Raw genomic sequence first — 27941 nt, forward strand, 5'->3', positions numbered from 1 at the left:
GGGAAGGGCAGCCGGTGCGGCCGCTGCTGCCATTTTAAGGAACTCCTTTCGTTGCGGCCTTCTCGTACAAGGCGGCCTTCATGGTGGTTGTAAGCTTTAGACGACGGTAAAAAGTCATCTGGCTGATAGATTTTCTGTCTCTGGTGTCGCTAGAACGGCCAGTCCGCGTTCGAAGGTGGAGGCGATAGAAGCCGGGAGCGTTTGAAGACAGGCCAGCGGTTAGTCACAGCGTCGCTTGGAAGGATGGGCCGGTCTCGGAGCCGGAGTTCGTCCCGTTCCAAACACACCAAGAGCAGCAAACACAACAAGAAGCGTAGCCGGTCCCGATCACGGTCCCGGGACAAGGAGCGAGTGCGGAAGCGTTCGAAATCCCGGGAAAGTAAGCGGAACCGCCGGCGGGAGTCGCGGTCCCGCTCGCGCTCCACCAACACTGCCGTGTCCCGGCGCGAGCGGGAACGGGAGCGCGCCTCGTCCCCGCCCGACCGCATCGACATTTTCGGGCGTACAGTGAGCAAGCGGAGCAGCCTAGACGAGAAGCAGAAACGAGAGGAGGAGGAGAAGAAAGCAGAGTTCGAACGACAACGAAAAATGTGAGCACTTGCCTGACTGAGGGGGAGGGGGAGGAGTGAGGAAGCCGGACCGGGGAGGGGCTCGAAAACGAGCCCGAGGGGCTGGAATAGTGCTGGCTGCCTTGTTGTAGGAAAACCTTGGGGCATGACAGACCCAGGAGTTGGCTGTGAAAGAAAATTGTGGGGCTTGAGCTGGAAAAGCTTAGAGGGAAGAAAGCGATTTTGGCGCGAGAGGAAGAGAAAGCAGGAAGTAGGGGGTGGAGTTCAGAGTGAGGTCAGAGAGCCTCCGTCGACGGGTGAAGTAGGGGACTAAAGTAACCTAAAGATATGGTTAGCGTTTGCAAACCCGATTGAGAATAGTAGAAAGGAATTAGCCGGTGAGATGAAAATCCCACCTGATCCTAAGCATTCTTTTATTGAAGTTGAAATTTGAAACAGGGCTTAATTACTTGCGGGAATAAAACACTTTTACGTGGTCCAACAGTACACCACACACACACACACACACACCACTTTTAGTGTATTCGTAGTTTTAAATATGCCTCGGTTGCTTTTCTTTCCTCGGGCCTACCCTCCTGTTTTTGAGGTGTAAAAAAAGATGCACAAACCTTAAGTTTACGGCATGATGAGTTTTGAAACTTGGATTTACCTGGGTAAACACCATCCCATTACCTCTTCTTTTTATTATTTTTGCTTCACGTTCCTCTGTAGCAAACTTGTGTGCAGTCCTTCTATTCTTTGTTCTTTTTGGCATGCTTGTTGTTTAGAAGGCATTTAAATATTTGCTTGTGTTTTTGCGTTATTCATATATGAAATTTTTAGGTAGGGAAGACGAGTTATGGTAAGGCTCCTTACTTGAAATGCCATTTGGATAAAATCATGTGTTTCTGAAGAAGAGTCATCCAGCTCTCTCTCTCTTCCGTTGAAAGGCCCAAGCGAAATAAACTTTTAATTTTAAAATGCAGGATTTTGTTTTGTATTTTACTGTAAGAAGATCATACTTGGATAGTTGGGGTATGCATCTCCCAAAAGCCACATTGAAAACGTGAAATTAGGTATATGTGCTAACCGTCCCAATTTAAGCAGCCATCCTTGTTCAGTTCTTAAGTGCATTTTTAGAAAGTGCTTTTGAGGCAGAAAAGTTAACTGAATTTAGGACTTGTCTGAGACAAGTTTATGGATACTAAATGGGAGGGGGTGGGGTGTTAAATTTTTCTGCAGTTGGACTTGTACAGTGTAGGTTTTTCAGCATAGCTTGTTTTTGAAAGCAAATTTAGGCAGGGATTGGAGAGCTGATACTACAAAGGAAGCTGTGTCTGGAGCAGTTTTGCTGCCATCATTCCATTGATTTAAAAATATATGTAACATTTTGCCTGTGCTACTTAGAACTGTCAAAGATGTATATGAAAACCAAGTGAAAGTAATTGTTTCACAGTAAACCTAGACTTTATAGAACGCAGGTTTTTAGTCTGGAACTAGAGTTTTAATTGTAAAGATGTAGCTCTCATAACTATCAACAGGGTAAACGTTTGAAACTTTACCGAAGACATCTCTGAGAACTTTTCTGTGTTGAAACAAAGGAGACCTCCAATGGGTAATGGGGGTGATGATCTGCTGTTCACGTGAAAGCAGCAAAAGTGAAAGGAAACATGGTATGCAGGTAGCAAGCTGCATGTGAACAGCAGAGAAGAAATTCAAGAATTGATGGGAAATAAACAGCTGTACAGTTGCACGTTGAGAGAAGAGACAAACTGCCATTAGCATTTATACTTACGTGTTACGCAGTAAGCACTTACTAATATGATGGAATGCCTTGGAATAATGCAAAAGAAACAGTGGAAAGAAAAAGGTCTTCGGTGTCAGGGGGATGGGGGAAGGTAGTTGTCTCTTTCTTCAAATCCCTGTTGGTTAGTTCATTCAACTGATATTTCTTGAGCATTTAGTAAGTGCCATACACTCTGCTAGGTGCTGTAATAAAGATGGTGTGGTACTCTTTGTCAGGTTAGTGATCTGGATGGGAAGACGTAAGTAAGTAATAAGACAGTTTTAGCAAATTCAGTGATGTGCCTATACAAAGGAAGAAAGTAATCTTGGATGGGTAAATATGTTAATGGTCCTAAAGAAGTAAGCAGTGGAGGATATAAGAATATGAGACTGTCACACTAGGCTTATAGGAAGATACCTATGGACCAAAGAAGAGAACTCCTTTCCCCATACCCACATTTAAAAGGAAGGGGGAAAATGTGTCTTAAAGTGGTGTAATTAGGTGAATTTTGACTGGATATGAAGTTCTACAAGTCCTAAGTCATAGAGTGAATAGAGAGGTAAATACAGGTTAAAAATCATGAAGGAGTCTTGTATGCCATGTTAAGAAGCTAGGTTTCATCCTCTAGTGAGAAAGTAGTAGGGAAAGGTTTTAAGCAGACAAATGACACCTGTTTTGTTTTGTTTTTTGTTTTGTTTTGTTTTGTTTTTAGCTGATCACTCTGCTTTGTAGAAGATTGAATGTAGTTAAGAGGCAGGGGCAGGAAGTCTGCATAGGAGTAGTGAGAGCAGTTGGAATGGAAAAGAGATTTAAGGAAGACTTACAACAAGTAAATTGGATGTGGGATGTTAGGGCAAAGAATGCATCAGTATTGTTGATTGTCATGTTTATATAGTATAGCTAATGCAATTCATCCTCCAAATGTTTAAGTAATTACTATGTGTTAGGCACTGTTAAAATGTCAGAAATTTGTGAATGGTGGATAAGGGAGAGATCAAAGGGAGTTTCCACTTGGCACTTCCACTGTTGGCAGTAGTTTCGGCTATACTGAGTTTATTCAGAGTTGATAATGAGGGATTGAAGCCTTGAAGGGGATCTTGACTTGTATCAGTGAGCCTTGAGAGTAAATGGAATGATCCAGGTAGAGTCTGGAAAGAGAAGAGCAGTTGGTTCAAGCTATTGATACAACCTTGGGGAATGTCTATATTTACTGTTGGATGGAGAAAGAAAACCCCTGGTGGAATCAGAGAAAGGGTTCTTGGTAAGATTGGAAACCAGACTAAGTCACCTGTGTCTGAGCTTATCTTATCTGTGAAATGGAGTTAGGACTTCTCTTGCTTATTGTGAGGATTAGAGATAGTACAGAGATAGAGATAGAAGGTGCTTGGCATATATTGGTTCTCAAGAAATAATATTTAATACAGTTGATATACATGCAGCCAGAGTGAGCTTGGTGAATTTAAGAAGTGATCCTATGAGTTACGGTCTTATGCAATACAAGATAGGACTTTAAAAAAATTTATGACTCCTACTTTGAATAGCTGATTCACATGCTTCAAAATTCTGTTTAGAAGATCTTCCTCTCATCCTTGTGTCCCACCCCGAGTGTAGTCCCCTCTGTCCTTTACTGCACCAGTATTATCATTTTCTTATGTATTCTTCAGAGATGGTATATGCATGTTGTATTAAACTTTGAGAAAATGGGCAGCTGAAAATGACTTTGTGAGAAAGCAAATCAGGAAAATGCTAATGATGTAGTAATTTACTTTTGCCTGTGATTATCTCAAGTTCAGGTATCCTTAGTGTTCAGTGGCATTGAACAGTGCCATTTAATATAACCAAATTATCTAAACTGAACTCTATTGGTATATGAGTAATTCTTAGAAATAGAAGAATACTTGATAAGCTTATTGTGAAAGAGTTTTTATGAGCAAATTCAGTATATGGAGCTACATTTATTTTGGAAGTTAGGGCTCTGAGGACGTAAGATCTAGCTGATGTTGAATAAGAATTTTATGATTTAAGAAAATCATATTGATAGTTAAATCTTTGTATATGTCTTTGCCTGCCTTGTTGGTCCTGGAGAAATACATAGCAATGCTTAAAATCATTGGCTTTGGAGTCTGCCTAAGTTGAGAGTCACAGCTCAGCAGCATCAGCTCAGCAATATGCAGTGAGCTTGAGCCCGATTCCTTAACTTTAGTTTCTTCATTAAAAAATGAAGGTATTAATACCCACCTCATAGAACTATTGTGAGATTTAAATGAGATGAGGTATCTAAAGCTACTGGCACAGTATTTTGTACCTTTTATGTACTAAGTAAATGCTATTTGCTAATATTATTAAGCAATTCCTAGAAGTCCCTACGATTAAGAGTTGCACATCTTTTAAAAAAAAAATTACCATTTGCTCTGTAACAAGTCATACTCCCACTTAACAGTGCTGCTGTGCTGTACCCTGTTTTGTTTTAAAAGTTACCATTTAATTTGGTTGTGATTGTGTTATTAGAAATACCCAAGAGGATGGAGATGGTGACCTAGTGTTGTATCATTTCCATTGAAAAACTTGAAAGATTTTGAGTCAGCCCTTTCAACTGTGAGTGGATTCAATTCAACAGAGGAGCCTGAGGAAAAGATTAGAGAGCTAAAAGAACATCATGAGGGCAATAACTCCTTTGGCAAATGTTAAGGAGTTGATGCCAGTGATAAAAGATGATAAATCTCTTGTAGGAGACTAATAAGTAAAAGTTTTTTTCAAGAAAGTTTCAGTGTATTATATAGGAATTAATCTAACAGCTGCTTTTTCATTAATTGTGATGATAAATTGGTCATCAGTAAAGATAAACTCATGTTTATTTCAGCTTTATGTGTTGCCCATTGGTTTTCGGAATTATGTATGTGGGGGAGGGGTGATATTGAGCTTTAATTTTTTCAACACTGTTCTAAAAATTGATTTAAAACAAAGTAGTATTTTTGACCTTTCTAAGAACAGCAACAGAAATTACATTCTTGCTAATACTTGTGGAGGAACAGTTCTGCTTTGGCTCCCTGACCTTGCATAGGACACATCCACAAGGCATGCTTGCAGTCTGCCCAAGTCATGGAGGTGTGCCCTGGTTCCTCAAGGAACAAAGAGAGATTAGCAGCCTTGTGAGAAACTCCAAAAGACTGTTTTTCATCCTTCCCAGTTAGACATGGGTCTTTCCACCTGCCTCTCCTGTGGGCTATAAAACCACTGAGTTGTAGTGAGAATTGCTTCTTAACCCATGGCTTGTGCTGCCTGTCATTTGGCCTGTCTAATTTGGTGTCAGTTTGTGGGATTAGGGATGAAGAAGAGAGGTGAGACCATACTGATCTGGCTTTTGCTGTAAGTAATAAATTTATTTAGGTTTGTTAGCATGGCCCCCAGCCTAACAGCCGTAATATTCAAGGCCCTGATAGCCATTGTGCTATTGCTGTTGTTTAGGAACTGCTTGACCACTTGACAAAAACTGAATTATGTACAAGATCTCTTCCGCTTTAAGTTCCTAAATTAATTTGTCAACTTTTTTACCAATAAGCTAACCAAAGGCCTTATTTCATTCTTTTCCCTCCCTTCCATCTTGGATAGGATGTTTTAATTAGAACTGTTGTACATTATCCTTCTTTTGAATCGTCAGTACTATAGTCCACTTAGCGCTGATAATTAAGAATTGAATTGTACTGTTTTTGAAATTGTTAAATAAAGTTTCTTCTTAGGCTTCTCTGCATACTCTGATTTTGTAAGAACATACTAGCAGATAGTATGTGGGTTGTTTTCGTATACCTTTAAAACTTTTATTATGAAAACTTTATAACATTTACTAGAGTATATAGTAAATCCTCACGCCCATCATCAAGATTCAGCAACAAGCCTTACATGTTTTATCAGTCGGTTCTTTCTTTTTCTGACTGAAGTAAGAGAAATAACATTTTTATATTTTAAATATTTTAAATATATTAGACCCAGAGTTTCTTTATTAGGGTCAGTATAGGTGAAGGCTTATTGAAACTGCCCTAATTCTTTGTTGATTAGTAGTTATAAAGAGAAAGGAACATAGTTAAAGCAAATCTTTCATAGCCTTTAAAGGAAAATCACAAGTAAGCCTGGGAAATAAGCAACAGAGCCCCCAGAATTGGTGTTGCATGTGACTAAAACCTTAAAGGAAAGTAGGCTTGCTCAAGTAGCTACTACCTCACAGAGAATGTAGAGAAGATCAATGTAGAACCTGAAATGAATCAGAATTTTAAAGATAATTCAATGTTAGTATGGTATCAGTCTCAATAAGTAACAGTTAAGAATAAAAGTGAGATTTGGATCACCCAAGAATAGAGTTGAACTGAGGTGGACTGGGGTTTTAAAAGCTCATTTAGAAACTATAGTCTTTACTAAACAGATAAATTGAATAACTGCCTCATACATATGTATGTCAAATGAGTCATCAAAAGATATAAATGTTACAGGTTTTATTTAATTTTGTGAGTTGTGAGAAAGTTGAAGTATTAATAAATTGGCCTCTTAGACTTGAGTTACTTGCAGAGCCACTGAATTCATTCCTTCAGCACTGATTTAGCACAAATTATTGTCTAAATCAGTGCTGTCTAATAAAAATAGAATATGAGCTACATGCATAATTTTAAATTTCCTAGTAGCTCTATTAAAAAGGTTAAAAATAACCATTGAAATTAATTTTAATTTATTTCCAGCATATCTGAAATATTATCAGCTCAGTATGTTACCAAATAAAAAATATTTGAGATCCTTTATATTCTTTTTCTTCATATCAAATCTTCAATTTAGACTAGACATAAGTGACTAGTGGCTATCATTGGATATCAAAGGTGTAAAGTGTGCAAGGGTTTCTACTATAATACCTTGAGAAATCATTATTTTCAGCACAGAATTTTGAGTAAACAAGTTGCTTTATAATGTCTAAATCAGGTTTAAGTAAATTAAAACAATAATAGTACCATGCTTCATTGAACTTTTTACTAGAGCTCATAATAAAAATATTTTTTCACTCTATTTCCCATATTTAGAGGCGCTTTTAATGGAAAATCTGTTAACAAAGGGAAGAAAAGATACAGTAAAGGGTTTAAAGTTCGAACCTGATAAAAGTTCTATAGTTTCACTAAAAGCCACACTACTATTACCTTAGCAGTATGAATCACTCTGAGTTTGTTTATTCCACCTTTGCTTCAACGGGGGAACAAAACTGAATTTAGTCAGTCTGAATTGCCTGCTACATAATAGTTTCTCCTGATTGCTTTGTAGCTCAGTTGAGTGAGTGAAATGGCAAATGATGAAATCCATGTATTTTAATTGCTTGTCTTATTATAAAGTTGGTAAGAAAAGTAGATTTCTTGTATCAGATTTACTCTACAATTCCTAAATTGAAATATTAGAATTAAGCTCTTTGTATGTATCAGTATTTTTACATTTAGGAAGTGATAGAGAAAAAAGAAAATTATATATATTTATTTGCGTTTCTGTATCACTTAATTTCTTATCTGTGATTTCCTTAAAGTTTGCATAAAAATGAATTCTAAAATCATTGAAATATTTAACTATGCCTAGTGGGTTTATAGGCTTATAAGTAGTTTTATTTAACTTCTTAGATTTATTTTCCATATTTTATCTAAGTCATTTTTTCAATTTTGTTTACTAGTCGGCAGCAGGAAATAGAAGAAAAACTCATCGAGGAAGAGACAGCACGAAGAGTGGAAGAATTGGTGGCAAAGAGGGTAGAGGAAGAATTGGAGAAAAGGAAGGATGAAATTGAGAGAGAAGTTCTCCGAAGGGTGGAGGAAGCCAAGCGCATCATGGAAAAGCAGTTGCTCGAAGAACTCGAGCGACAGAGACAAGCTGAGCTTGCAGCCCAAAAAGCTAGAGAGGTAACGCTCGGTCGTTTGGAAAGTAGAGACAGTCCATGGCAAAACTTTCAGTGTCAGGTTGTGCCTCATGCTCAGTTCAGAAAGAGATGGAATACAGACTATCTAATTCCTTTCTCATCTAAACTTATATTGCTGCGAAAGTTAATTTTTTAGCCTATTCAGAAGTGCTGACTGATGCTTAAAAGTTATTTTCATAAAACATATTCAAGGATACTTTTTGATTTAATGGAACTGGCCTACATATTTGAGAAGTGTTTGAAACTTTTGCCATGGCTGCAGGACTTACATTTCTTTTTTGGGAGGGTGGGGGGAGACAGGGAGTGGTGAAGGGAAAAGTTTAAAATCCACCTGTGGTTATGTATTCTTCTTTTCTGCTTATCACTCTGTTACCTAGACTGTGAGAGGCTTTTTGCCTTCAGTCAGATTAAAAAGAGCAGGGCCTAACATTGAGTGACAGCACCTGCTTTTGATAAATAGGTTTTCTTACTCTTCTTTTTTCCCTTCTTTTATCCCTCACCTCCTCCCCCAAATCCTGCTTCAACACAATGGACTAATTCTAGCATTCTGATCATAAGGCCCTCCATTTTCCTAATGTGTTTCAAAGAAATATTTTTATGAAAAATGTCCAGATTATTCATCCACTTTTTTAGTATCTACTAACAACTCCTTTTTTTCTCTAGAGAGTTATGAAGGAACAGGTTGTCCTTGTGTGGAGTCAAGCTAAACACATGATTTGTTTTATCAGCAGCTGGAGCAGAAGTTGAAAATGTCTTTCTGTGAGACAGTAATTTGCTACTGAAGCTTTATGGCTTATTTGCACTGATTACTCCAGGATCCTAAAATTTGTTCAGTCACTGAAACACTCAGGACACTTATTTTACATCACTGAGTGTCCTTCAACATCGTTTGCATAAATGAATATGAATTCTATTGGTGTATGCCATAGGAAATCCTGTAGTTGTATTTTCTTGAACTCAAATATGTTTGACTCAAAATATATGACTTATTGTCATTTTTAATATTGGCATTGTGGACAAGTTGACATATTAAATTTCTTTGCTTTCTAGTAAGCTTAGCTTTTAAAATGCATTTTCTCTTTCGCTGTCTTTGACTAGATATACATGTATATGTTTATAGTGGATTTCACAGGCTCTGTAAAATTGAATGTATGAAATTTTTGTTTATATCACTGCTTTTAATAATGAAGATATTTTGGGAGTAATGGTGCTGACTTGTAGCGAGTTATTAATCATAGTAAGATTTTTTTCTCTTCATTTGCTTTTTTTTGTTTCGTATTAACAATTTTTTTTACACGGACACAACCCTCTGACAGTCTTTCCAAATACTAAAATCATTTGAATATGTATGCTGTGATCTGAACACTGCCCAAACCATCAAGCAATCTTCATATAGTTTGCATTATAAAATCTCATTAAATTTTCCAAGAAAAAATAAATTACAGAATTTTATTTCCTGACCATGCATCCCCTGGATTCCTGAATTTCAGTTCAGACTGTAGATGACAATATAAGCTGCCTTTAGAAATTGTCAACATCTGAATGTTAAGTCCATTTTCCCCATGGAAGAAGCCCTTAGTTCCATGAAGTATGGATTACCATTTGTATTTTTCACTAACAGTAAATGTATTTTTCTTATTAATTGTTTGCCTTAGGAATGATGAATTACATTTTTTGTTCCTTCTTACCATAAACATCTGCATTCCTCAGCTCAGCCTTCCTTGTATGTTGTTTCTTTATAAATGGTTGAGCTGCTGATGCAGGTATTGCCAAGCTAACAGTACAAATCATTTTAAAGAGGAAGCTGGCGCGTATGGCAGCCGAGGAGCACACTCTGCAGGACACTGGACAAGACAGTAAATATTCAACTTTTAATGCTGATTAAAGGAGTATAGGTAAAGAATACGTAGGTATACATAATTGGTGAGACAAATATTCACTTTATTTATATTTTATATATTATTTTTTTAATTTGGTAAATACTATCCAGTTTTGTAGTTGTCCTTGTTGATTTGTGTGATATTAAAGTATTAGTAATAATTGCCAGGAAACTATCATTAGGGAGGGTTTAGTTGGTTGCTGTTTGGACTGGGAGGGATGATTTAAAATTAGTGCTAGAAACCAATTTTAGTGGCTGCACAGTTTATCATTTGAAAGATAGAAGGTAGCTATAAAGCTACCCTGTAAGTCAGATCAAAAAGTTCAGAGGAAGATTAGTAAATATTTATCAATAAAAAATAAACATTTTATTTTTCTAACATCTTAACATGTCCTCCCCTTTAGGAGGAAGAACGTGCAAAACGTGAGGAGCTAGAGCGAATACTGGAAGAGAATAACCGAAAAATTGCAGAAGCACAGGCCAAACTGGTAAGTATAAAGCATATATGAAAAATATTTTCCACTTGCTTTTTTTTTTTTTTTTTCCCCCAAATTTTGTGGCATGATTCTGTGCTCTATAATTTGACTTTGTTTTCCAGGGTTCTTTGGGCTGTTTAACAGTCTTGAGATAAGAGTAGGAGTAGTTGACTAGATTTTACCTACTGCCTACCAAGGGAATCTTAAGCCCCAGGGTCATCTATGAATTGTAATTATCTCTAATTTGGAACGAATTCCCTATTTTGCAGTGGGCAGTGGTTTAAAACAGGTTTCCAGAGAAAATTGTAATATTCCCATCCCAATTTTTTTTCTATTCACACTTCTCTGCCCAAAACAAAGCAAACAACAAAAACTTGGAGGTATTTAAATCAGGTAAGGCAACATTTCATTTCTCATTAGTTGCCTTGTTATCAACCACCAGACAGAATAGGTAGTATATATTTGATACTAAGTATACAAAATTTAATAAATTATGTTTCTTGTTCCTATGGTATAATATACCAAGAAGTAGACTACAGCTTAAGTAATTGCAATATGATGGAGAGGGATGTAAATGGTGATACAGAGCAATTTTAAAATTGTAATAAAGAAACCAACTTAAGTGGAATAAAGTTCTTGTTGTCTTAAGGGCTTTTCCATTTAAGATTGAATTTGTTTTGGAAGCAGTCTCAGTATGAGGAAGGGAAAAGCTAGAATTAAAGGACCATGGTTATAAATATTCCAGAAACCAAAGGGAATAGTTAGGCATTATAAGGAAGATCTTATTTTCTATATGAAGATGGTATATGGGAGGACTACCTCAAACAAAGGAAGACTATAAATCAGAGATGGAAGGAAATTTTCTTAGGTTGGGTTGGGGCATTAGTGGTATGTAATGCCCACAAATGGAAACTTGGCTTAGGGGGATTCTTGGTTCAAGAAAGACATCTAGAAATGTTTGTCCAGTTAGAAATTTGTTTGAAATAGATATTTGCTTCTAAGTCATATTGTTGACTGAGGGAAAAAGCAAGTTGTAAGATCCATTTATGTGATGTATAAGAAAAAAACAATTCTGTGACTCTGTTTATAAATGCACAGGAAAAGATTGGAGAAGGTCTAATTTTTTACCAATGGATATCATTGGGGGTAAAGGAAAACCATGAAGGAAAACCATGAATAATGTGTCCTGTAGTTTATGAGAATGTACGAAATTAAATACGTGGGACAGTGAGTTCTAGAGCATGATCTTTTGAAAGACAGTATGCCCCAGGTAAGAGACAATACTGGAAATACCCTAGGCAATTTAGTGAGTGTCCATATGCAATCTATTCTTTGTGAATGTCACTATCTGGGTTATTTTGAAGACCATAATAAGAGGTAGAAAAGGTCATATGAATATGAAGAATCATTATAAGATGTATCAGTAGAAGGTCATAAATAAGGTGCCAGTGCTTTTTTTTAATTTAATTTTATTTATTTTTATTTTTATTTTTTTTTAAATAAGGACAATCTCAGTGCAGCTAGGAGAAAGCTAAATGGAAAATGTGAATCTTGAATCGAACTTAGAAAGTCAAGGTTTGAAGGATAAGTACACTCTGGTTTGGGACGTATGGACATTCCAGAAAAGGGGAACACTATCATTGATAGTTAAAACATTGAAGCAAAACTACCAAGCAGATTGCTCTAGAATTCTTCTTAAAGATGTAATGAGATTTTATAGGTATGATGGATTCATTTTGTGGGTGGCCTGGAATGCTACATTGACTTCTAGAACAAAGTTCCTCAACTTGGTATTTTCTGCCAAGATCTTGATCTTTTCTAAGCTTGGAGTGACTGTCTGGGTGCCTAGGGACACCTTGAGCCTCCTTAAATCCTTCTAGCAGCCTTCTCTTTTGACTCATTTAAGCCATAAAAATATCATATTCTAAAGCCACACCTCTCACTTGGTGTTAATCTCAGTGCATCTCAGTATTTCTCTAAACTACAATGAAAATGAATTACTAAAAAAATGAGGTCAAATTGGCTATGAAAGCATCTAAAATACATATTCTGTTTTTAGGTTTTTCATTGTGGATCAGTTATAATTTGCAGACTATCACTGGTCCGTGGACCACACTTAGAGTAGCACTGTTCTGGAGTCCACAAATTTAATCTGATAGACTAGAGGTGACACCATTCTGATGGTCATGTTATTGACGAACTGCAGTGAAACTATGTCTTAGCAGTTGGAGGCTTTGGAAGTCAAAAAGAGGTTTGTATTTGAAGGAGTTTGGTGAGAACTTGGGTGTAATTAACTCGTTTGCTTCCTGCATTCATTCAAGTTGGAAGATAGGAGAATATTGCTAATGGTGGATAAAGTTACGTTTTATTTAGTTCTGTTGGTAGTCAAATGCTGGCAGAGAAATAGTATTCTTTGGGTAGGAGGACACACAAAAATAAAGATACAAGCTGTATGTTGAGGTTTCCTTTGTTTTTATTTTCCTTTCCCCTTCCCTTCCTCCCAGTTTTGAGCTAGGAAGGTTCATGGCACTGCCCTTTAATTTTTCTGCATATTTATTGGGAAATACTATGTAGAATATATTGAAAGTCCCATTAAAATATTTGAGAAATGAAAGGTAATGTAAAAGAATGTTATAGATGGCATGGGACTTTGCTGGATTATCTGTAGTGGTAGTATATCTTGTTGAATCAACAGTTGTGTTTGCTTCACAACATAAAAAATATGTAAGAGGTAGACAGTTCATTGTTCTGTATATTACAAAGCAAGAAGAATAAGAAGCGTTCTAGTTTCTAGAAGAGAAGGGCCGGGGAGGGAAAGAGTGGCCAAACTTATTCCCATAATCTTTATTGAGAACCTACTATGTATAAAAAGCAATTTGGAGAAAATGGACAAGGTACTGAGTTTGGAATTTAATGTATTGATTTTGGAGACAAGGACAACCCCCAAGAAAAGTGTTCCGGTTTGCTAATACTGCTGTTTTGCAAAACACCAGAAATGGATTGGCTTTTAAAAAGGGGATTTATTTGGTTACAAAGTTTCAGTCTTAAGGCCATAAAGTGTCCAAGGTAAGGCATCAACAAAAAAGGGTATCTCCACTGGAGAATGGCCAATGGCACCCGGAAAACCTGTTAGCTGAGATGGCACATGGCTGACATCTGCTCCAGAGTTCTGGTTTCAAAATGTCTTTCTCCTAGGACATTCCTCTAGGCTTCTGGGGGTGTTTTCTTAGTTTCTCCCAGGCAAACTCCAGAATAGCAAGAGTACCTTACATGGCCATCTCTGAAATGTTTGTCTCAGCTGTAGCTCTGAGGTCCTTCTGTTTATTAGATTCCAGTGAACTAATCAAGGCCCACCCTGAATGGGCAGGGCCACACCTCCATGGAAACTTTCAGAGGTCACACCCTAACCAGAGGTGTCACTCACAGTTGGGTGGGTCATATCTCCATGGAAACAACCTAATCCCAATATCCCATGAGATTGGATTAAAAGATCATGGCTTTTTCTTGGGAGGCATAATATATCCAAACTGGCACAAAAAGTTAGCTAATTATGGAAATACTTGGTAATGGTATGGGTAATGTTGAGTAATTGACATAAATTATACCGTACTGGGGTGGCCTGCGAAACATTGGAAGAGGTACCCTTGAGCTGAGCCTTGATAGATAGTTAGAAATTGTATTTAGGAGAGGCCAAGTGTGTGAGAAGAAATAAAATAAAACAGGGCAAAGGCCTTTGAGGAAGTAGAATGGAATAAAGGTAAGAATGTATGGGATCTTTTGGGATAGGAGGAAAAGTAGAAGTACTTGTAGCAGTGGTAGCAATCCAACTTTATGTGCGTTAAGAAGTGTGTGTGTGTGTGTGTGTGTGTGTGTGTGTGTGTAGTAATGGGAGATGAGGTTTTGAAAGCTAGATAAGAGAAAAAACAGGTTAGAGAAGAAAGTACCCTGGACGGAGGGGGGAGAGATTTCTTAGACATAACCATTAAAGAATGACACAAAGATCTTTTACAAATCAATAAAGGAGACCAATTCCTGAACAGAAGAAAAAAGAGTGAGGGATGTAAAATGGATAATTCACATAAAGTGAATGAAAAATGCTATAATAAATTCTTGAAAATTTATTCCAACCTTAATACAGAAGCAAAGAAATGCCTCCCTTTGTTTGTTTGCTTGTTTCCATTGGAAATATCGTCTCCCACTCAGTGGCTAGTCTTTTCACCTTCTCATTGGTGGCTTGGATGAATGAAAGGATCTTAATTTTACATTAATAATGCATGTTATAAATCTTTTAAAAGAATTCTTATTCCTTTTTCTGTCTTGTTTAAGAAAGCACACCTACTCTAAAGCCATAAGTATAGATATACGTCCATAAGCTTAATTGTTTTATCTTTCACATTTAGATCAAAGATTGATCAGGAATTGAATTTGATAACTGATGTGACCAAGGATCCAAGGTTTATTTTTTTCCCTATAGATGTCCAATTGATCTGGGGCCATCTTTTCTCCTAAATTACAGTGTCTACTTTCTGGTAAATCAGGAGATTGTAGATGGTTGGGTCTGTTTTTTTTTTATTTTCTTTTTCCCCCACATAACCAATTTATACTTTATTTGGAACTCATCACAGGCCCCTGCATCGATGAAAGAAAATTTTTTTTTTTTAATATAGGGTTCACTTTTTGTAGAGTTTCATACATTATATTAAAAAAAATTTTATTCTACTTAACAAATATACAACCTAGGAGCAGTGGTTCAGTATTTGATAATTCAGCACTTGCTGCAACTTTATAAAGTATAACTACCAGGAATAATAATTGACTGTACGTCACGTTTATGGTCTCATAAAAATAAATTCATAAAGGAAGTAAATTTAATCCACATTTTAGACTAACTTTTAAGTAGGCGCTTGTGACAAAAGTTCAAAGATTGGGCCCAACAATGGCTGTAATAAGATTGGATTCGCTGAACCACATGGGCTAGCTCATATAAGAAAATCATATTGATGTGTGTTCTAGTCCAAGGGTAGTTTTCTCCATTTTAATTCCAAATCCCCTGGGGACCACCACACACCCGTCGTCCCTAAGAAGCCAAGAAAATATTAGCCAATGGACATACTTGCTTTATAATATCCAACAAATTAATTTAAATGTGGCTTGGCTGGACTTGGCTTTTTGGCAGATTGGTTTCTGGTTCTTCAGCTAGTATTGACAATGCACAATTATCTTCAAATATTTGAAGAGCTGGTTATTTCAGTGAAGGATTTTCTTTTTTCTTTTTTAATAGCACTTTAAAATTTTTGAAGTCTTCTTTTCCATTTTTTTTTTTTTTTAAATGATGTACCTGGTTACATCACAATGATTTTGAATACAAATATGAATCTTACTTATTTGGAAAGGGAAGCAGACTAAGGAAAGGTGCTAAGTGTTGCTCTGGAATAAAATGTTCTTCTGAAGATTGTGCCAGTTGGAAGAATGACTCTCAAAACTATCCCCTGGTGAAGATAGTGTTAAAATACAAAAGAAATGAAACCTGGTTAATCTGCATAAGCACTTAAGCTATAATAGGAGTCAGACTGATAATTTCTAATAAAATTATGACTAACATGTGTCAGAGGAGGGAGAAGTTGATTTTTTTTTTAAATTAAATTCAGTTGTATTGAAATATATTCACATACTATGCAGTCATCCATGGTGTACAATCAGCTGTTCACAGTGTCATCATATAGTTATGCATTCATCACCCCAATTTTTGAACATTTTCCTTACATGAGAAAGAATCAGAATAAGAGTAAAAAATAAAAGTAAAAAAGAACACCCAAATCATCCCCCCCCATCCTGCCCTATTTTTCATTTAGTTTTTGTTCCCATTTTTCTACTCATCCATCCATACACTGGATAAAGGGAGTGCAATCCACAGGTTTTCACAGTCACACTGTCACCTTTTGTAAGCCACATCGTTATACAGTCTCGTCTTCAGGAGTCCAGGCTACTGGGTTGGAGTTTGATAGTTTCAGTTATTTTCTTCTAGCTATTCTAATACATTAAAACCTAAAAAGGGTTATCTATATAGTGCGTAACAATGTCCACCAGCGTGACCTCTTGACTATATTTGAAATCTCTCAGCCACTGAAGCTTTATTTTGTTTCATTTTGCATCCCCCTTTTGGTTAAGAAGATGTTCTCAATCCCGTGATGCTGGGTCCAGATTCATCCCTGGGAGTCATATCCTGCATTGCCAGGGAGATTTACACCCCAGGAGTCAGAGCCCATGTAGGGGGGAGGCAGTGAGTTCACCTGCTGGAGGTGGCTTATCTAGAGAGAGAGGGCCACATCTGAGCAACAAAGAGGCACTCAGGGGGAGACTCTTAGGCACAATTATAAGCAGGTTTAGCCTCTTCTTTGCAGTAACAAGCTCTATAAGGGCAAGTCCCATGATAGAGGGCTTGGCACATCAAACCGCCAGTCCTGAATGTTTGTGAGAACATCAGCAACAGTCCAGGTGAGGAAGTCCAACACTTTTTTGACTGGTAGAATGTTCTTAGAAGTTTTTAAATATTTACAAATTATGAATTCTAGATCTATAGTATATTTCTCTTTTTAATATTGAATAGTTATCCCCCTAACCCCTTGCCAGTTGGGGAGATTTATCATATTCAAGTTTGCACTGTGAAAAAGGCTAAGGATGTGTCTGGACAACCTTTTGCTATTGCTGAAGAGATGATGCTTGTGACTTTGAATTCCATTAGCCGTTTCAGCAAAAGCCAAGAATAGAGTTGAGATTATCCAGTAAAGATCTGTGGAGGAGCCTCTTGTGACATACACAGGAGATCCACAAGGTTTTTGAGGATGTTTTATCAGCAGAAACACTGCCAGATTGGACGGAAAGAGACAGAGTTAAAAAATGAAGGAAGATAGACTCCCATCAGGCTTTACACACAGAGGAGAAGGCAATATGAAGGTATGACAGAGAGAACCTCAGAGATTCTTGCCTTCAACATTGGAGTGACATGGCCACAAGCCAAGGAAAACTGGCAGCCACCAGAAGCTGGAAGATGAAAGCAATGAAGTCTGTTTTCAGACTTCTGGCCTCCAGAATAAATTTCTGTTGTTTTAAGCCACTTAGTTTGTGGTAATTTGTTAAACGATAGTCAGAAAGAGAATAACATTATGGTCGAGTGAGACTATATAAGGTGAAATGGTACAGTACTTAGGATTGCTAATACTGATATAGTTAACACATTTTAAGAGACTGGAAAACATGGTTATATATGTGTCAAGTATTTTAATCTGAGATGAAGTGGCAGGGAAGGTAAGTAAAGTTTTTCAGTGAGCGTTTGAGTGTCTTGGTCCCAGATGGTAAGGTAGTAAGCTGGTTTAAGTTGTTATTAAGTATTTAGGGCAACAATTTAAAGTTTTCTGGACATTAGTGTGGTGATGTTGTATAGAGCAGGTTGAAGGACAGAGATGGAAACAAGCCATTGAGGGCCAGTCAAAAGATGGGCCCTTGAATTGATAAGGTGGCTGTAGAAATGTTAAAGGAAGAATTGAGAAAATGCTCAGTTGTTATAAGGTATGTAAATATGTAAAAGGGGGGATGAGTAGAAAAAGAAGGTGGTCTGTTATAGGAACCAGTGAAGACCTTCCTGATGTAATCCATTCATAATGAATTAGCAGCAAGGATCATCAGGCTTTTGCGAAAACCAAAATCATAGTACTCAGAAAGGAATGGATGACCATGATAAACAAAAGAACTGATTCCAAGGGAAAGTGAGAATTGGGGGTTCAAGAATATTAAAAATCTCTACTTTTTTTTTTCTTGAAAGATTAGAACATGAATGATAAAATTCTGAAGGTATCATTTCTTTTGGCAGTACCAGAGAGCAGCTTTCCAAAGCTCTGGAGGACAGTTATTTTTTACCTTATGTCCCATATCAAACTCAGTGGGTTTCTTCTTGAAGCAGTATTCTTCATTTTAAGTCATATTGAATCCCAAGAGATATTATCTAAGGTTGATGTTTCAGAAGGTAACAAAAGGGAAATTAAAATTGTAAATTGAGAGGAATAGAGGGTAAATGGAATGGGTGAGTGGTATGATTCTGTTTACAGAATAGCTAAATTGGCAGGAGGGGGGTTCTTGTATTTTACACTTAATATTATTTTGAAGTTTTAAAATCTTACACATGAATAACTTTTTAAAAAATTTACTAACCTAATTTGCTAAAGGTTGGGACTAAACACCAAAATTTTAAAAAACATTTTCTTATTCATTGTTTATCTAAAGTGGGGTATACATTATATGAGTTATGGGGGATGTTCTAGTTTGCTAATGCTGCCGGAATACAAAACACCAGAGATGGATTGGCTTTTATAAAAGGGGGTTTATTTGGTTACATAGTTACAGTCTTAAGGCCATAAAGTGTCCAAGGTAAAACATCAGCAATTGGGTACTTTCACTGGAGGATGGCCAGTGGTGTTCGGAAAACCTCTGTTAGCTGGGAAGGCATGTGGCTGGCATCTGTTTCTGGTTTCAAAATGGCTTTCTCCCAGGACGTTCCTCTCTAGGATGCAGTTCCTCAAAAATGTCACTCTTAGTTGCACTTGGGGTATTTGTCCTCCCTTAGCTTCTCCGGAGCAAGAGTGTGCTTTCAACAGCCGTCTTCAAACTGTCTCTTATCTGCAACTACTCTCTCAGCTTCTGTGTGTTCTTCAAAGTGTCCCTCTTGGCTGTGGCAGCTTGTTTCTTCTGTCCATCTTATATAGTGCTCCAGTAATTAAATTCAGACCCACCCTGAATGGGCGGGCCAACATCTCCATGGAAACTGTCCAATCAGAGTCATCACCCACAGTTGGGTGGGGCACATCTTCATGGAAACACTCAAAGAATTACAATCTAATCAACACTAATAGGTCTGCCCACACAAGATTACATCAAAGATAATGGCATTTAGGGGGACATAATACATTCAAGCTGGCACAGGGGAGAAGGGGAGCCAAAGAACTAAAATTAAATGGTGAATGGAACAGGAAGTGTGTTTGGGAAGGTTAAAAATGCAGAAATCCAAATTTATTTTTAAGCAGTGGTTTGGTTCGTAATTATCCTAGTTTTTTATTCTTTCCTGTAACCACTCCTGATATTTCTTTTTTTTATTTCATAAAGTTTCAAATGTATTTCAAGAAAATAGTAGATTTCAGTATCTGTCTGCTAAAGGAACTTTTGCTAAGCACTGCCTTGATCTAAATTTGTAGAAAGTATAAGATGGGGAATGCTTGGAAAAGAAGAATAAAATAAAAAAGCATTAGGCCTTGTGAGTAAAGGAGGCTCTAGCAGAGAATACAGGAAGGAGTGAATACACCCTTCAAATATAATGATTTATTTTGATTTTGTATATTCCATCTCACCAGTCATTTTTAGGGGCAGGATTCAGGGTTGAAAACCACCTTTGTAAGAACATTGTCCTGGCCATAATGGCCAGGAATGCCTAGCTCTAATGGCTCTAGCATTGTGAGTGTTAGCTTTCTTCTTGGTCTCCAAGGTATCCACCACATAATCCTTAGTATTGTTCATCTGAGCGTGCACACGCACACATACACTCTCCCACCCCTGTGGGAATAATGGCTTCTTCTGCATCAATTTAGAACAAAGAGGAGGGCAGAAGAACAATGGATATTCTCTGGCTAGTAGAGTCAGTAAGACAGAAGCCACATATCAAAGACGGATACTGCAGAGGAAAGCTAGGGTTTAGAAAAATACCTAGCAAGTAAGAAGGTACAGGGGTCATACCGGCATTTACAGATGAATGGGCAGGAAACCAACTTTTCATCATTTGAGAGCCACTATACTAAAATGAGTTTTTGGTTTCTGTTGGACTAGATGTGCCAAGATGAAATCAAATAACATTTATGCATAGGTATAAATCCACAATGAACAAAATTATTTGTCTGTAAAACCAGGATTTTCACCTACTCAGTTCATTTTTTAAAGATCATTCCATTATCAAGTGCTTCGTACAGGTACTATGTTTAGTACTGGGGTAACACTATCGAGCTGTAGTCTCAGAGAAATTATAGTTCTCCTACTACGCACATATACACATTAGTCTCTTCTATATAGACCTAAATGAAAATGAAACTTTTCTTGATTCTTTACCCAATCCAAAGTTAATTTCAGTGCAGTAGAATTGGTATTTTCTGTCTGAGAAGGAAGTTGACCTCTGAGAAGGGCTGGTATAAGCCATATTCTACAAGATGAGCCTTAAGCGGCCTTTTATTGTAAGACTGTGGTGGTCTTTGGCATGAGAAATAGATACTGCCGTTTAAAAGAAGGTTATTTGATAATTTTTACTTGGGAGCCAAGAATACTTGAGTAAAGAGAAGCTGGCTATATCCAGGAAGGCAAAGACTTGTATAAGGTGGGAGGGTATTAACATTGAAATAATAATATGAGCCTGCAGGTAAGATATTTATGTTATGTCACTATTTAACTGGCATATGTAAAGACTTTTAAAAATATATTTATACAATAATGAGTATTACTATTGCTTTGAGCTCCTACCTTGCCCCTGCTAATTGGGCATTTAGTAAAGGTGAGTGAAATTTATTATATACTTAAATTTTAAACTTAAGATTTAATGGTAGGAGATACCAAGGATGAAGGCATTTTTGCCTATGTAGGGGTTTTACCTGGGGCACCCTCTTCCCTTTCCTTTCTCTTAGTCTTAAAGCCAAGTGTAGCCTTCATAGTTAAATGTCACTTTGCTGGATTTGCCATATACTGTTAATTGAATACCTCTAACTGCTGGTTTCCCCAAAATGTCCCCTATTTATTTATAGGGAGGAGGGAGGGCAGTAAAAGCAATGAGCTTCCCCAATTTTTTCCCTGGAAATGCTCTAGATCTATAACTCTTAGTCCAGTGATGTATTCACATTTAATGCTTTACTTTTAAAATCTTGTTTTTAATATTTTGATTAAATAATCAAATTGGTTCAAAATTGTTTTAGAAAAAGTAACAGTGAAGTCTTAATCTACCTATTTCCCCCATCTACCCAGTTCCCACCCCCATCTCCAAAAGGTATGTTCAGTTAAGTTTTTTTGTTTATTTTTCCAGTTTCTAAAATGCATATTTGGGCAGATAAAAATACATATGTTCGTATTCTCCCTTTTTGTACTGAAGTGACACACTATACATGTTGTTTGGTACTTTGCTTTTCTCATATAACAATAAGATTTCCGTCTCTGTTCATAGAGGATTCCTGGTTTTTTCTTTTTTGGGGGGAGCGTTTGTTTCATTTTTAACAGCTTGACAGTATTCTGTTTTTTAGATATTCCTTAATTCATCTAACCAATCCCATATTGGTGAATATTTGGATTTTTCCAGTCTCTTATAAACTATGTTGCAATAAAGAACCTTGTAAATATCAATTGTTCATGTGTACCAGTATATTTGTAGGATCAAATTCCAGAAAATGAAAGTTGCTGAGTAAAAAGAGATTATGAAAATGTGGTTTTGATATCGTCAAATAGCTCTTCATAGGAATTTTACCATTTCACTAGCACACCACCAGTATTAGGAGTGTCTTGTTTCCTCACAGGCTAGTCAAGAACATGGGCTATCACAGTTTTGACTTTTTGTTAATCTGAGGGTTAAAAAATGGTGTCTCTGAATTTTAATTAGATTTCTCTTACTGTTAAGGTTGTAATATTCTACTTTATAGTACATCCATTTACCTTCTTCTCCCCAAGGTTCTAATATGTTTTCTTAGGGACTGAGTTAGAACCTTAGGGAAAAGTGAGTCTGGATATTTATATTGGTAAAGGCTTGCCAAGAGTCTAATACATGAATACATACTTTATACCTTGATTCAACTGCACATACTAAATTCTTACCCCAAATGTATGATGATTTGTTAAAACTAAAGTCATGGACTTATGAATTTACCAAAGATGATCAGAGATAGTTCTTTCTATTGTAGTTATCAGTGAAAGTGTTATGAAGAGAATGGCAATTTGAAACATTTTGATGTACAGACAGGATTTCAGAAAGAGTGGAATGAGCAAAGGATGGTGGAGGCAGGATAGAAAGAAAGGATTATTTAAGAGAGTGGTAGAAACAGAGTCAGAGCCAAATTATATATGTCTTACAGGTAATCATATTAAGTTAGGAAGTTAAACTGTATTTTGTGGAAAGTGGAAATCATTGGAAGTTTGAGGACAGGAGAGAGCAGTGCTCAAGAAAGATTAGTCTAGCAGCATTATTTGAATAGGGTGCATTGAAGGCAGAGATTGGAAACAAACCATTTTAGGCCTGCAAGACATGTAGCCCTTAATTGGTCCAGTAGCAGTAGAAAACAGTAGAAATGGAAAAGAAACTCTAGATTAAAGTGAGAATATAAGGGAAGAATTAACAAACTTCGTGTCTGTTCGACTGTATTAGTGGAAGAGGGGAAGACAAAACATTAATTGCTCCTGTACCATCATATAGTTGTGCATTTTTCACCCCTATTTTTTGAACATTTTCCTTGTACCAGAAAAAGTGAAAATAAGAATAAAAAATAAAAGTAATGAAGAACACCCAAACCCCTCCCCCACACACACACCCTATTTTTTATTTAGTTTTTTGTCCCCGTTTTTCTACTCATACATCTATAACACTGGATAAAGGGAGTGTGTTCCATAAGGCTTTCACAATCACAGTCGCCTCTTGTAAGGTACATTGCTGTACAGTCATCAAGAGTCATGGCCACTGGGTTGCAGTTTGATAGTGTCAGGTATTTACTTCTAGCTATTCCAATACATTAAAACCTAAAAAGGGTTATCTATATAGAGCATAAGAATGTCCACCGAAGTGACCTCTTGGCTCCATTTGGAATCTTTCAGCCAGTGAAACTTTATTTTGTTTCATTATCCCCCTTTTGGTCAAGAAGATGTTCTCAGTCCCGTGATGTCAGGTCCAGATTAATCCCTGGGAGTCATATCCCACGTAGTGGGGGAGGGCAGTGAGTTCACCAGCTGAGTTGGTTTAGCTAGAGAGAGAGGGCCACATCTGAGCACCAAAGAGGTACTCTGGGGGAGACTCTTAGGCACAATTATAAGCAGGTTTAGCCTCTCCTTTGCAGAGTCACATTGAATTTTACTATGCCCTGACCCCTCTTCCCCCCAAAAAAATCATTAGAATCAGGAGTGAGCAAGTGGAGAACTTAGTGTGACGTCTTAGAAAATATGGGAAAGAAGAGAAAAATTTTAAAAAGCTTACGTGAACAGAAGGATGAGTAAAGAGAAAGGTCACTACATTTATTAGTTTTTGGCCACCTAGAAAATAATTTCATTACAACAGTGGAGATGAGAGCAATGATTTTTCTTAAAATTCGCCTTTGAATGGAAATAGGCAACTCAAGGGATGCAGCGAATGCTGTAAGGTCAAGGTCAAATAGAGTAGAAAAAGGGCAACTCGGTGATAACTGCAATTGAAAATGCAAGGGTTAAAGCAGGATTTCTCAGCCTCGTTCTGTTGTCATTTTGCTGTGGATAATTCTTTGTTGGTGGCAGGTGAGAACACTGTCCCTGTACATTGTAGGTTGTCTAGCAGTGTCCCTGTTCTCTGCCCACTATATGCCATTCCCCAAATTGTTACAGCCAAAATCATTTCTCTACATTGCCAAATATCCTGTTGGGGGATGAGGATAAAATTTTGCCTGCATGGGTCTTGCACAATAAGATGTAGGGACTGAGAACTGAGTGGCTTGATTAGGAAGGTGTATTGAATTTTCTTAGTAAGGAGGGAAAATTGTAGAGTACTTAGGAAGGAAATTGGTTGCTTAAAACTTGGAGTAGAAAGTACTTGCAGGAGTTAATTATTCCAGGGCCCATTTGAAATTCAGTAGCATCTTATTGTCAGACAAGTCAAAAAGGTTTCCTAATTTTCTTCCCTCCAAGGAAAGGGATCTTTAGTGATTCTTGGTTGAATATTGACATTACAGTTTAGCCCAAATGGGGATTTTTTTTCTAGAATTTGTTTGTTTACCTTTGTAATTAAAAGTACAGTAATTGGTAGATGACATATTCTTTGAATAAATGCATGCCTTGACTTAACATTGACAATCCGTTATCCTGATGTATAGATACAATGCTGATCTCAAGACATGACTTAAATAGCTTTCTGCTTTCAAAATGTATAATTCTTGTCTATAGTTTGATCATTTGTTTTTCATAAAAAAACTGCAGAAAATGGAAGAATTATTAAGAAAGGGTTCTTGCCTAATTTCGTCAGTATTGAGAGACGGTTGTTTTTCCTCTACTGCTGACTATGTAGCCTTAGGCAAGTTTTTAAAAATATGCTATTGTATGCTGCAACTGGAATTCCAAAATTTTACTAATAGAAGATATGTAATTCATAGAAAGTTCTAATTTTTACTTTTAACTTTTAGGCTGAAGAACAGTTGAGAATTGTTGAAGAACAAAGAAAGATTCATGAGGAAAGGATGAAACTAGAACAAGAGCGACAACGTCAACAAAAAGAAGAACAAAAAATTATCCTGGGCAAGGGGAAGTCCAGACCAAAACTGTCCTTCTCATTAAAAACCCAGGATTAAATTGCAAACTCTGAACTTTTTACAAAGAAAAATGGAAAAACTTTGTATGGTAGCTTCATGTTGAAGTGGTTTTTTTGTTTCATTTTTTTTTCTTGTTTTTGTTTTTTTTAATTTGGAAAATCTGGAAAGTTAGCTTGTTCTAATAGGGGCTATGCTCTGCAATTCTTTTTTTTTTTTTTTTTTTTCCCTTTCCTTAACTTCCATTAAGTCAAATCCTTATCAGATCATTGTTGTTCTTCTAAAAAGTGATATATTTTTCACCCGTTTGGATTCTGTATTAGTGGTCTGATGCAGCAGATCACTGTAAACTGTGGGTGGTCTGATAAGGTTTTTACTGACCCACTGGCTTCAGAGTTATACTCTGTTTATTACACCATAATGCTGGTTTTGCTGACTTTTTGTTTTTTTATATATTTATAAAAAAAGAAAAAGTTGGTAATTGCATTGGAAAAATCCCAGGGTATTACTGGACCTATGTGGTGTATTGTTAAACCAGTGTCCTTGTGATACTGTTGCTCTTGATGTTCCTGATACAGGTAAGGAAACAGTTGGTCAACTCTGATACAAAATATATATACAGTTCAGTATTGTCTCTGTTCAGTTTGTTTTTATTTCATTTACAAAATCAAACCAGCATTCCCCCTTGTGTAAATAAATGATTTTGCTGAATAAAGTAAAGTCTTAAATTCATATGTTTAAGCAATTTTTTTTAAAGTTCTGTAAAGTCTTAAAGAGGGTGGTTTACTTTTTGATGGTCAACAACTCAAAAGTCTTAGAACTATGTTTTATTTCCTCTCATTTTTACTTCTAACGTAGGATTTATATGTACATTAAATATACTTGTTAATTAGTATTTTATAAATACCTACTTTATGCTGATCAAGCAATTGTGACATCAGTATTACCTTTGAGACAGACTGACAGCGCCTAGGAAAAGATTTAAATTCTCAAATGTGTGCCTCTGATTTTTAGGATTTAAGTGTTATCACCACAAACTGTGCTTTAAAAAGACTAGGAAAAATGTCTCTAAAAATTTATGGAATCTAAGATTATTTTCAAAGTGGGTCATCAGAAAGAACTTAGCATTGTACTTTCAAAAATGGCTAAGGTAGTCAAATCATTTCAGTATAGAGTACTTGCACGTTTATATTTGCAAGACACATTTAAACTTCTTAACTTTTTTTTGCATGTGGTATTCTATGGATAAATTTTTCTTCCATTTTATACCCTAGAATCTGCCTCATTTATCCCTACATATGTTTGTGTTAAATTTCAACTGGTATTAAGACATTTATTCAAGAGAAGAATGTGGATATAAAAATGCTACCTGAGATGCATAAACATGTCATCATAGTAAAGAAAATGTTCCCTAGTATTTTTGAGACAGTTTGATCATTCTTTAAAATTGAAAACATAAGTTAATGAGATGACTAAATGATAGATTATTTTGTGTGTGCATGCTAAGAAAAATGCTATTGCTTTAGTTCTGAGCTCTTCAATGAGTTTCAGTTGTGGTAAAGAATAAAATCAGCAGTTTATCTTTAAAGATAGAATTTTAAATAGACATGAACTGTAGTAAGAACTGATGTTAAGTGAACATACCTATTACTATAAAATCAAAGATTCATTTCATTCCCTTAAAGAATATTGATTGCCTATGAATCTTTTGTAATCTCAACATATAGGTTAGCTCTAATTATTTCATGATGATTACACATTTTATGTAAATTTTTTTTGGTGGGGTGGGGTGCAGATCAGTTGTTCCTAAGCTCTCTGTTCAAGTTTTGAAAATGTTTAAAAATTGTTTGCTATACATATTTTCTAAACATTGTATCTGCCTGGACTTAAAATTTTGCAGTCAGCTTTTGCGTGCCTTTTTAATTTTTTTAAAATTTATTACTGCCACATACAATGTGAAATCACAGTAAGTTGCTTAATGACATTGCAGTAGGTAGCTGCTTGTTGGAGACTCATTTCAGATATTGAAATTGTTCCTGCTTGGTAACTGACTACTATTCTCTGCTAGGCTACAAGAAAGAAGATGTAATTGTTAATAATATACACCCAGTCTTTTCTGTACTGCAACAATGTAGTAACATGTTTTCTTCATTTGTTTCCACTGCCTTTGTGTACTTAAGAGTTTAAATTCTATCTCAATTTATTAGTAGTTAGGATGCTCCCTAATTTATTAAATATGCTTTTATTCAAAATTTGCTCTTTAGGTTATTCTTAATGGATTATAGGATTAACTAATGAGTTTGTTTATTTTTATTACAGTATTTTAAATATGTAGTTATTGCCATTTATATTGTGGAGTCTGCAGAGTCATCAATTGTATAAACTAAACCTTTAAATTAGCTTGGTGTGAGGACTCTTTAATGTTTGCAAATAGGGGACGGGGCTTGTAGATCAAGATTTACCACTTCAGTTTCCTATGATATAGCTATGAAGATAGCAAATTAGATTGTTACTGTCCTTACTTAATCATTTAGTTGTGTTAGTATAATATGTCCATAGCTTTTTTGTATCACCACCTTTCCTAGATAAAGCAGTACCTTAAGAATTTTCTGTGGCTTTGTGTTTCTTTTTTCAATTTTAATGAGCATAGAAGAATCCTGGCTAATTGAACTCTACTTGTAATTTCAAATGCCTCATTTTATATTAAGGATCTTCAATTTGTCACTTGACTAAGATTTCTCCAAAGGTGTTAACCAGAGCTTCCGTTTTCAGTGTCCTCCATT

The 27941-nt window shown here is 36.4% G+C and overlaps 1 protein-coding gene across 1 annotated transcript; it reads left to right on the plus strand.

Moving 5' to 3' along the window:
- Position 1: 1 nt before the first annotated feature.
- On the plus strand, positions 2–27763 carry ARGLU1 (arginine and glutamate rich 1). The gene is made up of 4 exons (XM_037800089.1): positions 2–590; positions 8021–8246; positions 10547–10630; positions 25036–27763. The coding sequence occupies exons 1-4, from the start codon at positions 244–246 to the stop codon at positions 25198–25200; spliced, it is 822 nt and encodes a 273-aa protein (XP_037656017.1). The 5' UTR covers positions 2–243; the 3' UTR covers positions 25201–27763.
- Positions 27764–27941: the final 178 nt, after the last annotated feature.

Source organism: Choloepus didactylus, chromosome 12 (assembly GCF_015220235.1).
Source record: "Choloepus didactylus isolate mChoDid1 chromosome 12, mChoDid1.pri, whole genome shotgun sequence".
Lineage (NCBI taxonomy): Eukaryota > Metazoa > Chordata > Mammalia > Pilosa > Megalonychidae > Choloepus > Choloepus didactylus.